We start from the raw sequence: 16,563 nt of genomic DNA, 5'->3' as shown, positions 1-16,563 counted from the left end.
CCAAACTCTATTCCGTATTCAGTTGGGAACTGCTGGATTAGACTGTTATCCTCGAGTATTTCACACGCGAAAACAGCCAGAGCCATATTTAGAAGCAACAGACTTCTAGGCTGCCCCCGTGTTGCGAGCTCTAACATCGGAAAAATCAGTCGTAACTAAATCATAAAAACATCGTTTTAGAACAGTTTTCAAATTGAAAGCTTATAACGCAGCACTTGACATTTAATTGATGTCGAATTCCATTTGGAACCATATGCACCGCCGGCCGTCGTGGCCGAGCGGTTCTAGGCGCTACAGTACGGAACCGCGCGACCGCTACGGTCGCAGGTTCGAATCCTGCCTCGGGCATGGATGTGTGTGATGTCCTTAGGTTAGTTAGGTTTAAGTAGTTCTAAGTTCTAGGGGACTGATGACCTCAGATGTTAAGTCGCATAGTGCTCAGAGCCATTTGAACCATATGCACCACTATCGAATTATTGTCAACATATTTTGGTTAAATAGCAGCATCCATCGTAATGATTGGAATCCTTTATTTTACACGTCGACTTAGGTCACTATGTGACCATCTTCAGTGCAGACTAATCGAAGCATGTAGGCCCATATCATAATAACACGACATTTTCCATAATGTGTGACATGTACTGTGATAATTACTTCCAACAGATGTCTTCACTTTCACCTCATACAAGTGTTTCGAAATTACAGAAGAATCTATCGTGCAACCTTCACAGCTGCCGAACCAACGTACACTTTACCCAAATAACCTAAAAAATGTAGCTTTCATATCACATTTTATTGACCTTTTAATATGGTAATCAACATTAAATTAAAGAAACCTTGAAAATAATGAAATAAAAACCAGAGGCATGTGCAGATGTGAAGTTATGAAAACAAAACTCGTAGTAACGAAGTTTATTTTCTGTTTCTACATTTATAGAAGTGCCAAACAGGGTCAGTTTTTGCTGGATACTTTCGCTAATAATCAATAGGAAATCCTTGAGTATTAACACATTATTCGGCCGATGTCGCCAAGCGGTTCTAGGCGCTTCAGTCTGTAACCGCGCGACGGCTACGGTCGCAGGTTCGAATCCTGCCTCGAGCATGGATGTTTGTAATTTCCTTAGGTTAATTAGGTTTAAGTAGTTCTAAATTCTAGGGGACTGATGACCTCAGATGTTTAAGTCTCATAGTGCTCAGAGCCATTAACACATTAATGATTTACTAATAACAATACGTTCGTAGCTTGTTGGATTTAATGATAAAAAAGTGTATTTCGCAGATACTAATGAGATATGCTTTTCTTTTAGACATGAAAGTAACTTTCTATCAAAATAGATACTGAGAGAACAATCGTCAAACGTATGAGATACAATAATACTTCCCATCAGATTAAATTCTTTGGAGATAACACATTCTTAAAGCACCATAATCATTTATATAAAAATGGCAGTTTTAAGTAATTGTCCCTCCTTGGATAATTTTCCACTTACGCCCATGAATACATATAGATGTATGGTCCTATCCATGCAGTTATTAAGGACTCCAGACACTAACAACGGATGACCAGGAATATCGCCTGCAATCGATCGCTAGCTTCGACCGCGTCACACGAGCGATTTACCAGGCCGTTTCATCCAGCATTTCGAACGCCACTTCGTCATTGAGTTCTGCTACGGGAAATGAACTATGTTTAAGAGCAGTGGCAGTTGGTCACCATACGTCGAATCATATTTTAAAAGAGGGATTAAATAATAACAAACGGAATTAAAATTTTTGAAACTCATTTTGGAACCCTTTTCTTGGGTACTGTAGGCTATGTTATTTTTTTCATTCACAATAAGGGTACTGCGTGCATCTTACCGATCTGAATTTACCAAATTCCTTTTAAATTCCTCATTCATTAATCTTGCTGTTCAACTACATGTGTTTATAGATACCATAAACACAGACTAAACTAAATTAAAACGGCCGTTTAATATTCCATTATTCTCCTTTGAAGCTAAAACCTTCAATAATGCATCTAGTGGTTCCACAAATAACTCAAAACCACTAGGTGGAGACCAGTATATAGTGAATTTACATGAATTTCTATTTCTAGATCAAAAGTTTAAAAATGCTGCTCACTGCAAAATTTATGAATACCATTGTTTTCCGATTTGCAATCCTTCTTAATATTAGTGGCAGCTTTGCATTCAACTTCACTTTCCAGAATGGTTTGTGCTCTCTGAATAACTATTAATACTAAGCTAAAGTCCTAAGTAGTTGAATATTTATTGTTGCCGCCTTCGGTGTGGAAGGACTCGAGTTCGATTCCTCGTATATCCTCGGATTTTTCTAAGTTAGGCAGGTCTGGAACGGGGTTAACTCAGCCTCGTGAAGTCAAATGGGGGGCTGCTTGAAAAAAGAATCAGCGGCATTATCAGGATTCATCTGGTAACAATAATGGCTGGAGGGATTGGCGACATATTGATCACATGTCCTGCTTTCAGAGATCGCGCATTGTATTGCCTTACAAGCAGCATTCGCCCAGTCAAATCAGCCCAAGGCCTAATCCATGAGTGGTAAAGTTTAGCCTTCATAACTACTCTTAACTAATAGACAAACAAGTCGCAGCCATGCAGCCATATTGGCATACATGGCCTGTCCCTCACATATAAATCATTAGATTGCATGGTATTTACCACATGTGTGCGGTCTGCGGACAGATAGAACGATCTGACGACGGATTTCTGCAATCCGTCTCTCGTGTGTGTGGTTGTGCTGAGTAAATTCTTTAGATAGAATTCCAGACGAGCAGACCAACTGCGACTTTACCCGTGGCTACTCACGTCTTAGGTAATTGGTCAACGCATGGCTCTGTTTAAAAAGGGATAGCTTGATGAAGTAGTAATGTGGACCTGTACATGTTTGCTTTCATGCCCAGTAGCTAACTCGCTGGAAGTAATAAGCTGTAACTGCAGTCCTGCAGTGAAATGGCCTATGTATTGGACATAATTGCGAAATATTAAAAATAGTCAGAAATATTAAATAAACAAGATATGAATTAAATGGGTTCTATTCTAATGTCTGTAACTGATGTAAATGGCAAATAATTATGCTGCATAATGTTTATTCAAGAAAGTAATATTAAGTAGCGTAAAGAGGTCCTGCGATAGCCAGATGTAATACAGACAGAAAGATAACCTTATTAAAATGCAGTAAAGTTTCAGTAAGAGCGATAGGAGAGTGGTAGCAGCATCCCTAAACTAAGTAGTCATCCAAGTTCATTTCATGATCACAATACAGTGCACGAAATATTCGTCAGCTCAAAATAATTCACAGTTCACGATGGGGATTTACAATAACGAGTAGGAGCTCATACTCTCTCTAGCCTCAGTTCCGTAATGCAAGTGATTAGGTTGAAGTTCTACACTATAGCACATTCCGAGCTCGCGAAAGTGAAAGATACTTGGAAACTTAAAGTATTTTAGAGGCAGTATATCGTCTAGAATCTATCAGCTGCACGACTGAATCTCGTAAGTTACCACAGGCAGGTCTGCCTTCTGGATCTCACCGTGAATCGCTCCCTTGACTGCAACACTCAAAAAAGTATCTGTCTCCACTTAACTTCAGTAGTATTCCACCAATATCTATCTCTCACTGGCTGCAGTCATCCCTACCAAAAATACGTCGTTCTTATGTTTTACATACGTGATTTGACTGAATTTGACCACTTTCTTTGCTGAACTAATATATTATAACAATATTTAATAAAGAAAATGTTATAAAAATTTGGTAACAGACCATTCACAATAAATGTAAATAATATTTTGTTCATAAATAAATAAGCCAGCATTCTTGTGCATGTGCACTCACTTTAAATGACAGCAAAATGTTGTTAAATACAATGTCTGCTTGATGGAAGCGTATCTTGGCACCCTTTTCAATGGTGGGTTCAGCAGTACATACCGTTGACGACTTCTTAAATGACCATGATTTTATTATTATTATCGGTTATTATTATTATCAGTTATTATTATTAATTTCATTATTATTATTTAAATAAATATCCCTTAGATAACGACACAGCATCACAAGATATGAGATATTCATGGCACACTCAGTTGCTGTGTTGTTGTGAACGCTATGGTGTTCTGACAAACATTTTCATTATGAAAAGGATATAAAAGTGTAATAAATTGATAAATAAAATAGATACAGATGTTTAGCTTTCAGGAATGATAGCTATAGGACTATGATATCATCTGAGATGTCTTCTGTTGAACTTACATTAAGCGTTTAAAAGTTGTTTACGAAAATTTTAGTCATTGTAAATTATAAAATTTTATAGTTTTTAAGTTACTAATAATATTTTTGTTTAATTGGAAGCGCTTTATTTTTCTGAGTTTGCGGGTGTTTTCAGATTTGCTTTACTATATGTAAGTGTCATTTATCACTGAATTTCTGAGAGCTGTTAACTGTGTTAAACTCCGCCATTTCTGGGTCATCTTCTGTCCATCGGCTACGCGAGCTCTACCATTCAAATTCTCCCTTTTCTAGGCTTTATCCATTTCTGGTCATGCTGCTGACTGCTTTTGTACCACTGGTCGTTTGGTTGGGCTGGACACACCGCATCCTCTGCCTACTGGCTAGTGCTTAGCTGCATATACAAATTAATCTTACCTCATACCAATGTTATGTGGCTGAATAATTCACCTACATATGTGTAACGTTACACATTGTTCAGATCACAACAAAGGACAGCCTTCCAAAGACCATGCCCATTGTACAGCTCAACACATTTTTGCCATACCTATACGATTACATGCGCTAATGTGGTAGTTTGTGATAACTCTGTGATAACTTAGTGCCTAGTTTATAGACATATTCCTTACTTTATTCATTGTATCTGCTAACCCTGCACTAGTGCTTTCATATTGTTGTAGAAAATTAAATATTCATAGTCACATTCTCTGAAAACTACAGCAAATTCCTAACTATGCGTAATAGGATTTTTTCTTATTTGTTTTAAGTCTGTACTGGAAGCGTGTAAACACATCGTGATTACCTAAAAGCTTTTGCATATAGCCAGTATTCTTGAGTATAAGGGCTATGGCCTTCTTTCACTCCTGTTCCAAGGCTCTCTCTGACTTCTGTGTCTTGCTTCTAGCTTTAAATCTTGCTAGCTTTATGGCATGATTTTCGTCCATAGACTGCATTATGGTATGCCAATTTGTCTGAGATTTTCTGTGCCTTTTTGAAAATATCTCGATTTTATTCTCACTGAGATTATAAAATTCTAAAACGTCTTAACTGGTGAGTAGCTTTAGAAATTATGACACTGTGTGTGCAAGGCAGAATTCAGTGGATTTCAAGCCCTCCTAACAGAATACACTTACTAGTCCGAAATCCGAATAGTAGATACTAGCCAGATCCACTCATTCTCCTTCCATCTGCATTAACTACGTAGGTCAAATGAGCGTGTACATGTGTACAGGCTAGTCGCACGAGACGTAATACTTCTTTTACTTCGTGAAAGGCTCAAGATTTCAAAAAGAGTTTCAAGAAAATAATACTACACAGAGAGATATTGTGTAATCTTTTATAGGTCGTGATTAGATGTCCAGTATGATAGTTTAAATAAACAGAGAGATATACTTCTAGCGACTTTTTAAAGCTACTGAAATTACTGGTACACTGATAAAACATTTATGAATGTTAGCGTTGAAACTTTCCTCAAATGTATCCGAGAAATGTGCTACGACCAGAATCTACTACAGCAGTCTAAACTCAGACAAATGGAATACCAGTTGACCATGATAACTTTTAGTAATGTTTACACAGATGTTGGTAACTGTCAACGAAGGCTTCTTACAGTGCACACTGTTTTTATGTTTCCAATAACTGTGCCTGCTAAAAGGATGCCTTTCAGAAAAGGAACAGAGATAACTGACGACTTCGCATGCTGTGAATTCGGAGTGTATGGTAGATATTGGAGCAGAATTTAAAAAAAAGAAAAACCGAGGTCCTTCCGAAGACGTCACGTCGAACAGAAACCTAAGCCTGGCCTAGGTATCTCGATCTTCAGATACGAATTACTGCTTATTACGTCGCTATTAACGATGAAGGTAATCAGTATTGTCATAATGAAACGCAGGCTAGGGGCAGATGCAAGTGGATTATAACATTTTGGTATGAGACATCTTAGTTTAATGGAGACGAAGCGAATGTACGAACAGTGATTGGGAAGAGAGAGTTGTAAATTGTAACCGTGGATCGAAAGTATTCAAATAATCAAATGAGGCTGTCTTTAGACTAATGGTAATTTTACTTGGTGTTTTTTTTTCTCCAATTAACCTCCTGCCATGCCTCGAATATCATACGCAACCGGATTTGGTAGACTTTCCTCGAGGAGGAGCATACTGATCGTTCATCTATGGGTCTAAGGCGTCAAAGACGTCTTTATTCATTAAATCTAATACGATACCAGAAGTCGCCATATTATAGTAAATGACATAACATTTTTGGGTGAACCAAAATTGTATAAGGCGTACTACAAAGCTTTTTACGCTTGAAGAGGGCGGCCTGCCTAAGACATTTCACAGTACCTCACAATTCGTCATCTGTTGTCGGTAATAAGTAACGACTGATATTCAAGACTGGGCTGTTAAATCAAGAACTTAAAATTGCAGATATTAGTAGAGATATCCAATGAATCACCACATCCCAAAAGGACCTACCTCACGAAATATCCAAAATGGAGTTAAGAACGTTGACGCGTTGCTGAAGGATACCCGCTTCTTTCAATGCTAGAAGGCACTCTGTCAGATGCTTGTTTATGATAGGAAAGATGCTACAGAAATCACATTATGTGCTACAAGGATTTCAGTCACTGACTGAAGCTCTGATAGCATGTCAAGGGAGCCCTTACAGCAGAAACAAGAGAATCTACCCCACAACACACTGAAAGTTTTCCACTAAAAGTAAGTCATTATGCTGGCACGAATATAAAATATTTAGATGCCAGCCTTAACATTTTAGTGACAGAAGTTGTTTAAAGAGAAACGTCCCCAAATAAAGATCAACTTATGCAACATCTTTATAGAAAAATTGCAGTTTACATTTCGGGAACCCTCACATAGATGTCTTTTGGATACGTGAAGAGCTGAAGGTGAAAATGAGAAGCCCACACCTTAACTATGTTACAAAAGGAAGTGTCACTGGAGAGCTAACTGGTCACAAAAGAAGGTCCCAAAAATTTCGTACTAAGCTTGTAGAAGATGTTAAAAGGACAGACGAGCCCTAAGTACCTGCTATTACTTTTGACTTCCTGCAAAATGTCCAAATCTCACAGATTCTTGTCCATGATATACTTCGTTCTGTGACAGTTGACAGCTGATATATTTTGTATTCATGACATTAAAAATAATGCACAGTATGTATGCATGTAATGAAGGCAATCCAAAACAGGTGACCAACGAAATATTCACTTTCCCCTATAAGTTTCTGCAGAACGTTTTTCCATCTGTCACTGAAGTATACTTATATTCCGAAAACTGTGTACGACAGAAAAAGAATCATGTTGTATCGAAAATCTTGTTGGCTGTGGCTGAGTAATCGGTCTAAGAAAACTGAAAATTGTTTCCCTGTCAGGGGACATTCCTTCCACCCTTCTGACTGGGATTTCAGCATAATCAAAAGAGAGCTTAGAAAGCATAACAGGTTCTATACGATACGCAAACTAACAAAACTCAATAAATTCCAGCAAAAGGTGAAACATTTATTATGGCAGAAATTTGCAAGCATTGGTTATCGTTCAAGCCACTGTAGAAAGCATTTATTAAAAGAAAAAACTGTATGTAGTGTAGGAATACCGAGACTTTCTAAAACGAACTCAGTCACCGAAGTTTAAACTTTTTATGTGCACAATTTTTATTTTTCTCTATGTGAAACTAACCCTTGTATTTACACCAATCTAATGCGTTGCGGCTGCTTTTTTAAGGAGAAGCAAAAGAGTGGTTTAACTATAATTACGTTTCTACTAGTTCCCTCTAAACTAGGTTGGGATGACTGCAGCCCTTTTAGCTCGTGGTGATTCAAATAGTGTTGCTCGTAATTTCAATACACCAGCGAAATTCGTGTAATATAATCAAGCACATGCCCATCTTAGACACAGTCAGAAGCATAAACAGCACTTGAACGTGCATATTCATTTTTGCCTAGGACAGTGAACAACAGTGATCTATCAGATTTTCTCGGCGCCATTGATTAACGGTGTGCTTCCGGGCCTTTTGATGAGTCTTTGTTGCAATGCAGGCAATGGAACAATAACTCTTCAGAACACCCCAAAGCGCACTATTAATGAACAACAGAATTAGAGAAGGGTCAGCAAGCTCGACCATTGACATTAAAAGAAATCATCCCCCCTCTTGTGTTACTAGACGGATAATCTACTGCAGTTTATTTTTATTAATGATACTAAGAAACTAGGTCTCACACCATATTTCAAAATATACTGCTGTTCATGGTTATATTATACGTGTTTCAGTTTTTCACTATAATGTATTCAATGTCATTCAATTTCACACAGGTCCCACTAGTCCGACAACAACAGCGGAAGACAATCGATTGATAACTCCTCCGCCACCAGTTATTGCCCAGAAGAAGCCACAACCGCCTGCTTCCGTCTTAGCAGCGAATCAGAAAAACTTTCTGGGAACATCGCTGCTCCTACCATCACAAAATGGAGATGAAGAATTTTTTGGTGACATAATCAGTGGCATCAAGCAAGTCATCCAGGGCCATCTCGTAAGCATTAAGAACACACATTACTAGTCTGGATGTGGCGTCTCTTATGGTAATAATTCATACATTTTAACGTACAAGTTGAATGAAACTATTTATTGGAAAAATACATGAATATTGATTTAGTTCGGGTATGTTCACTTTTCACGTACCTCTAGCTGAAATATTCACAACGTTCTGTGAAAATTTATTACCGTTCCCTCCAGCATGGTTGTAACTAGCAAGTTAAGCTAGATTTTCCTGAGTTACGAACCTTAACATTGCTTCCTAAACTTATTGCGATAAGAGACAAAATTGAAACTGTACTACTTTTTTGTTTTATTTATCAAATCTCAAGTGTACGAAATTAATAGGGAGCATTAGTCACATTCTCTGGACCAGGAGCTACAAAATTTTTCCTCTTACAAAACACTTTGATAATCCTAACACTTTGATGGAATACCTTGTTTATTTTGGAGGTTAATAATATTAACACAGTTTTAAAAAAAATAGGGAAAAACTTGTTTCTTTGGTGATTACTTCAGTTTTAAACCGTAACTAATAAGGCAAAAATAATAATAAAATTTAATAAATAAAACAAGGAAAATGTCAAAAAAGTCATTTTATTAAAAGTTTTTCACGGAGCACGTATTCACTTCCTGCAGAACACTTGTGTAATGATCTGCAAAATAATTTAAGCTGACTACGAACAACGCGTCTTGTTCATAAAACTTATGTTTTCTTGTTTTTTTTGTTTTTTTTTATGTGGGATATCCTCCCCCGACTCGTAACTCAAACAAGCCAATACCTCCATTCCTCCCTTGCAGACATAATAGTAAAAATTATGAACATGTCACAGCAGAACTATATTCATTATGAGAATTCTTTTGTGGTATTTTTCCATCGGCTGCAGCTTTTATCTGTAACAAATTAAAGGACTTTTGCTATATCTGCTATCAGTGATAGTCCATATATATACCTTTTGTTTCAGGAGGACATACAAAACAAATTTCAATCACGTTTTCAGTCCTTAGAATTGGAGGTCAAGCGAAGAGATGAAATCATTCAGCAACTGCAAAAGAGAATTCACGAACTTGAGGTATTGCAATACATTTTCATTTTATTTCTACTTATGGTACCTTTCTGTCTAAAGTCAGTCTCCAGTTATTTTAAATAATGTCTATGTTGCTACCACAAAGGTATAGTCTCTAAAACTAGTCAGTTATTCTCTTACATTTGTTTCATTTGATTTTGTAACTTATTTTGTAGAACCCCCCGCAAGGAGATGCAGAAAGTCACCCTTTAGTGCCTAACGGTGGAGAAGAGAGCAGCAGTGACCAATCTGATGCCGATGACCAACCATTTATGGTAAGCGACCTGAGATTTCTTCAAATAAAGGTTTCACACGGTCATTTCGCCATGGTACTCTAAAAGTCCAATGCCCGGAAACGCCTCATTTTTATTAATTACATTGTAGAACAACACACTCAGGTGTCTGAAGACAAACTGAACAGAATTAGTTTACAAGTTATTCCAATTATTCTGGATCTTGTTGAACTCCGTAGATGTTAATCAGTTAAAACTGTTGAAGAAGAACACTCATTTGTGGCTGGTTGTGTTACGGATCAACTACACATAAAAGATCATGAGTTGTTGATAAGCCACTTGCTCAAAATAAATTTTATGTATACTGTTACTGAACCTTACAACAATTTAAATGTTGGTGTTAATAGGCTGTAACAGTTGTCATGAGCTCACCTACTTTTTGTGAATTCTGTATCTTCAGAATCTGGCCGGAGTGACCGAGAGGTTCTAAGCGCTTCAGTCTGGAAACGCGAGACCGCTACGGTTGAAGGTTCGAATCCTGCCTCGAGCATGGATGTGTGTGTTGTCCTTAGGTTAGTTAGGTTTAAGTAGTTCTAAGTTCTAGGGGACTGATGACCTCAAATGTAAGTCCCATAGTGCTCAGAGCCATATGAACCATTTTGTGTGCCCTGCCGACTGCGCATTTACCACCCACGCTATTTTGCATTTTTTTTGTATCCTCAGAATTTGTTTTCCATTACAAATTTGAAATAATAACACGTCATCCTGGGGGTGTCTTCGATATTTCTGACACTGAAGCGCTCTTTGTACATCATAAGCACCTTCTCCACTTCACAGGACATGAAAACATGTTACTACAATGAAATGAGCACCCTTACATACGTCAACGGGGACATACGTCAACGGGGACAGATGAAAATGTGTGCCCCGACCGGGACTCGAACCCGGGATCTCCTGCTCACATGGCAGGCGCTCTGTCCATCTGAGCCACCGAGGACACAGACGATAGCGCGACTACAGGGATTTATCTCTGGCACGCCTCCCGCGAAACCCACATTCTCAACGTATTGTCCCGCACTACATTCGTAGTGCCCCCTCCCATTATACTCATTACTCGCGGCGCGTTGCCGATTCCCGTAAGAGTCCGGGCACTGTTTGTGCATTCGCAAAGAAGAAGAAGATGGTCAAGTGGCCGGTGAGCCTTAACTATATATATACTAAGATGGTATCTGTTCTTTCGGACATGTCGGAAAGAACAGATACCATCGGTGATCATTACAATGAAATGAACACCCTTAGCTGCTTACAGGCGTTGACATACGTCAACGGGGACAGATGAAAATGTGTGCCCCGACCGGGACTCGAACCCGGGATCTCCTGCTTAGTATATATAAAACATGTTACCCTGTAGCAACAAAATCAATTAGTCGCAATTACACTGCGCAGCAGAATTAAAGAATCATTTTTCAGAAACCCTGCAATGTCCCCCGTTGCGATACATAAGTTTGAAACTTTTGTCAAAGGTTCCCACAACATTCCCCTTTATGGTACAAAAGCGTGGTGCCCTGCGACGTCACCCTCGGACTGACGATGCTTCACACAACAAGGTGTCAAAACATGCAAAAGAAAGACTAGAGCTCAGAAGTTCATGAGACGTGAAAAGTGTGTTACTCACTTTTCATCCCTTCTTTTGACGCTCTTCGGAGTGCTGACCACATGCCCCTCCATATCCGCATCCATCCTGTGGGCTGAGAATGACACGGCGGCCGGTCGGTACGGTTGGGCCTTCGTGACCTGTTCGGATGAAGTTTTAGTTTTTTACGTTCTTGGAATAGCGTTGAAATCACGTGGCTTTCATATGAGTGTCCGACGAAAACATTTCAGACACACAGCCGCTCAGAATCGACCTCAGGGGTTGCCATAAAAGGCGTCAATGAAACCAGTCCTTTCCTTAGGACAGGAAATGAACAGGAATCAACGTCCGAAGGACAGGGGTGGTTTCATTGACGCCATTTACGTCACCCCCCCCCCACCCCCCACCCCTCACGTCTTTTCGTGCTGATGCTGAGCGATGGTGTGTCTGAAATGTTTACCTCGGACACTCATAAGAAAACCGCGTGAATTCAAAACTGGGAGTCGAGGTTCTCACCACCATTGCAAAAGCGTCAAAAGAAGGGGTGAAATGTAATAGGAGCTGTGGCGTCCTTCCGATCATATGACACGTCCACGATGGCGTTGGGCAGAATTGTGGTGAAATTTGGCGCCAATGTGACATAATTAACCCACATTGCACGCCACATGAACTTCCGAGCTCTGGTCTTTTCTTTCGCATGTGCCGACACTTTTCTATCGACCTCGATGGCGTCAACGCAGGGCGCCGCAATTTTGCACTGTTGCAAAGAAATGTTGTAGGCATCTTTGAGCCAAATTTCAAAGTTGTACATGAGAATCGGAGACAATTGCGGGGTTTCGAAAAAGCGATCTTTTAATTCTTATGTGTAGCGTAGAACAATCGAATCATAGTAATACCTGGGAGTAACAATTTGTGAGTATATGAAATGGAATGATTACACAGTCTGAAACGTAGGTCAAGTAGTTGGCCGACTTCAGGTCATTAGTAACACAGTGGAGAATCAGTTGGTCTGCACACATCCGTCTTAATGGGGGTAGGACGTCAAACGGGACGACTTGGAGCAGAAGAGGTACCAGAGGACATTTTAATTTCCACTGTCTATACTTACGAATAAATTCATAAAACTTTGTCAGAATGGCCAGAAAGGATTCAGGATTTACACTCATAGCAGTGGAAGATAAAAATATAAGAAAAGGTTTTTTTATATTTAAAAGTTGACATTTTTTTCATTTACCATTGGCTGCATTTGTTGCTATAGGTACACTTTTCTTCATAAGTAAGGGAGATTCTTCGATGAACTTTGCACAGCATACAAACCATACTTACAGGTGTACGAAACTCTAGAATTTTCCAAATCTATTGAAAACTGTGGTAATAATTGACATAATTAACTATAAAATTTGAGTTTTTTCTAAACACGAAGTTTAAAATGTAACAGCAAATTCATTTTTTCATAAATTAAATAATTTCTAGAGTTTCACACACCTGTAAGTATGGCTTGTATGCTGTGCAAAATTCATCGAAGAATCTCTCTTACTTATGAAGAAACGTGTACCTGCAATAACAAACGCAGCCAATAGTAAGTGCAAAAAATGATGTAAGTTCACATGTAAAAAAATTATTTTTTAATGTTTTTGAACTTCCACTGATATGAGTGTGAATCCTGAATCCTTCCTGGTCATGCTGACAAAATTTTATGAATTTATTCGTAAGTGTATAGACAGTGGGAATTAAAATATCCTATGGTGTCTCTCCTGCACCAAGACGGCCCGTTTGACGTCCTACCTCCCTTAAGATTCACAGATAATTACGTCATTTGCTTAATGTGGTGGTGCTGTTCTACAGTAATAATAGGTGGAAAACTGTGCCGAAACAGTGTCCTTAAATTTTTCTTTGGCGTTTCACCGTACAACCCTTACCAAGATGCAAAAAGGGATCGGTCCAATACACCGGCGCGCAGATTTCAATGTGAATTCTTAGCTTAACATAAACATTGTAACAGTGTGGTCTATACACCCCAGCCAAACATTCCTACTTCGCATAAAGAAGACCGCTTTCGCTTATTGCACAGCGGAATTCTAACTGCAGCTGGTACCTTCCGATCCAGCCACCAGCGATACACCAGAGTGCCGCGGGTTGCCGCACAACTAAGGCGCTTGCTACGCACAAGATGCATATCAATAGTGCAGCAGTCGTTGCGGTATCTGGTGGAGCTATATCCGCCGGATGCTGTGCTGCTATCGCCGGCACTTGCTTCCCTACGCGAGCCACTTGACATTATCATGATTTCTTGATATTTTTACGCCAGACGGTTTTATACGATGCCAACCAGCAGCTCGCCTGTCAGTCGATATCGGATTTCGCAGCTACGTTTCTTTGAGCCAGGAGGTCGCAGAGCCAGAGTTCCATTCGTCGAAGTGCAGCACACACTAGTCGAAGTCTGCAGCCTTCCATACAGCGTCCAAGCTGCCGAGTCTTCGCTAGTGCTTCAGCAATTGACTATGCCCACGGCCGGCCGGGGTGGCCGAGCGGTTCTAGGCACTACAATCTGGAACCGCGCGACCGCTACGATCGCAGGTTCGAATCCTGCCTCGGGTATGGATGTGTGTGATGTCGTTAGGTTAGTTAGGTTTAAGTAGTTCTAAGTTCTAGGGGACTGATGACCTCAGAAGTTAAGTCCCAAAAGTGCTCAGAGCCATTTGAACCATTTTGACTATACCCACGTACGGACGTTTCCGGACTACGTCAGTGCTATCCAATTTAGGACGAACAGTGTGGGTAAGGTAGCAAACAGTGTGGCTCGTACATTCGAGAAATTGTCGACGTGTTTGGTGTCAACCCTTTTCACACCAGGACTGTCTTTAGTGGTATTATTTTGCAAGCTACTTTCTGATGTATTTTCTTAAGGTATAGTGTAACAAAGTTCTGTTTATCTTTTGGCTAACTGGACATATCTACGCATTGTGGTTTGCACCTCCCACAACGGGATTCAACAGGGATCACAACGTTAGTTTACTGTTTGTCTGTGTGTGTAGGAGACCCGAAGTTGCCTCACGCATTATACATTATGTTCTACACAGCAGAGCTATTGTAGCAGACTCTGAACGACACAGTTTTTGTGCGCGTCTACCTGTACTTTACATTTGGGACCAAATCCATCAGCCAAAAAAAAAAATCAAATACCATTTTATGCGTTAGGAGAAGAAAAAAAGGGAAGACTGATATTTCAATGTCGAAGCGAAGCGATTGGGAGATTATCAGTCTACTGGGAGCAACAGAATGACACGTGCGTTATGTACCTGTGAACTGTCCACATAAGAAGGAGAGGCTGCACAGTAATGTAATGAACCTATGGGACGAAGACAGGCCAGTCTGAGAGTGGTTTTGGGAATTCATCGCGTTCACCTATTCGTATACTGACCCTTAGTTAACTTTTACTCAATTAACCCGAAAATGATATTTACAAAACACATTTCGATTAATATTGCTAATGTAGATGTAGAAGCTTTCTACTGTCACATAAAAAATGTAAAACTGAAAACTTTTGCGTAAGCAAAAAACGGAAGTAGCTGAACATGTAAATTCGAGTAGCGAAACGTGACGGGAAGGATGTACTATAAGGGATGATCAGAAAGTTTCGCTTCTGAGGCCGTACAGTCCAGAACCTGTACGCCAACCAGGCAAAGTCGCCATCACCGACGCACCAGGTTGAATATAAGCCTTTGGCGAAACACCGTGTCCCGCTGCGTGAAGAAGTACTTAACTGCCTGTTGCACATCCTCGTCCGACAGGAATCGCCTTTTTCAAGAGAACGAAGGCGGTATAATCGCATGGGGAGAAATCAGTACTATAGAGCAGGTGCTTGAGTATCTCCCACCTAAGTTGGCGTAATTTCTGCTTCACGTCATTTGTGATATGGGGACGCGCGTCACCACGAAGCAGCAGCACCGCATGTCGAGTAATTTCTCCAGAGTTGCGAAGGACCCTTTCCCAGTGATGGAGACATCAGGTTTCTTGAAATCAATGAACGATGGACTCTGGTTATCAAAGACCTGGGCTAGCGTCATCTTCCCAGCATCTGGTTGGCTATGACTGGACGCATTTGGTAACAACGTCGCCTTAGTTTATGTTTCCGCATTTACCGCATACACATCGGGAAGACACGAATCCCATACTAAGCCCTTGCCTACTTTTCGTTGCTTGTATACGTGCATCGGAGTCGCACTACGTTGATTGCCCCTTATATTTTAAGATACACCTTGTATTATGCCTGTATGTTGCGCCTAGAGTGTACACTCAGTACCTGCGCAGACGCTTGAGGCCCATAGTAGCACGTCGCAAGTTAATCGATTTTCAGTATGGAATGAAAATCGGTGCAAGAAGCATTGGTCGTTGGAAAGATTTTCAGTGTGCTGAGGAAGGTAGAAAAAAGCAGCTGGTACCCCACTTTTCAGACAGGAATATATCCGCCTTTTTTGTACTCCGATAGAAGCATTTTTTCCGCTGGTTCCCTTCTGCCAAGGCAGGAAACAGCACTCATATGAAAAGAACTTTATGGGTCAGTAACATTTTGATTGCTTACGTGTGTGAAATTCAAATAAACCAAAACGAAATTTAACGCACACAAAAATTTTGAATGTGCTTCAGTGCTACAACATTGGACTTCCCAGAACCTTCTGATAATAACGGAGACACTACAGCGTACAATGATCAGGCAGAACATTATACCACCTACTTAATAGCCGGAATGTATCTTTGGTACGGATAACAGCAGCCACGCGTCGTGGCTGTGAAGTAATGAAGCCTTAGTAGGTCGCTAGAGGGAATTGGCAACACGACTG

General features: G+C 40.0%; 1 protein-coding gene and 1 non-coding gene across 2 annotated transcripts in view; one reads left to right on the top strand and one right to left on the bottom strand.

Annotated features, from left to right (window-relative positions):
* The window catches only part of LOC126419513 (uncharacterized), a 730,476-nt gene extending 721,662 nt beyond the window's left edge, over positions 1-8,814 (top strand). The window contains exon 23 of the mRNA XM_050086703.1: positions 8,570-8,814. Coding sequence (XP_049942660.1) covers positions 8,570-8,814 — 245 coding nt within the window. The remainder of the gene's footprint in view (positions 1-8,569) is intronic.
* A 2,198-nt stretch (positions 8,815-11,012) lies between these two features.
* Positions 11,013-11,086, bottom strand: Trnat-ugu (transfer RNA threonine (anticodon UGU)). Its single transcript has one exon. It is a non-coding gene; the product is annotated as a tRNA-Thr (tRNA).
* Positions 11,087-16,563: the final 5,477 nt, after the last annotated feature.

The sequence above is a fragment of the Schistocerca serialis genome, chromosome 9 (assembly GCF_023864345.2).
Source record: "Schistocerca serialis cubense isolate TAMUIC-IGC-003099 chromosome 9, iqSchSeri2.2, whole genome shotgun sequence".
Classification (NCBI taxonomy): domain Eukaryota; kingdom Metazoa; phylum Arthropoda; class Insecta; order Orthoptera; family Acrididae; genus Schistocerca; species Schistocerca serialis.
This window is presented reverse-complemented; position numbering and strand designations above follow the sequence as displayed.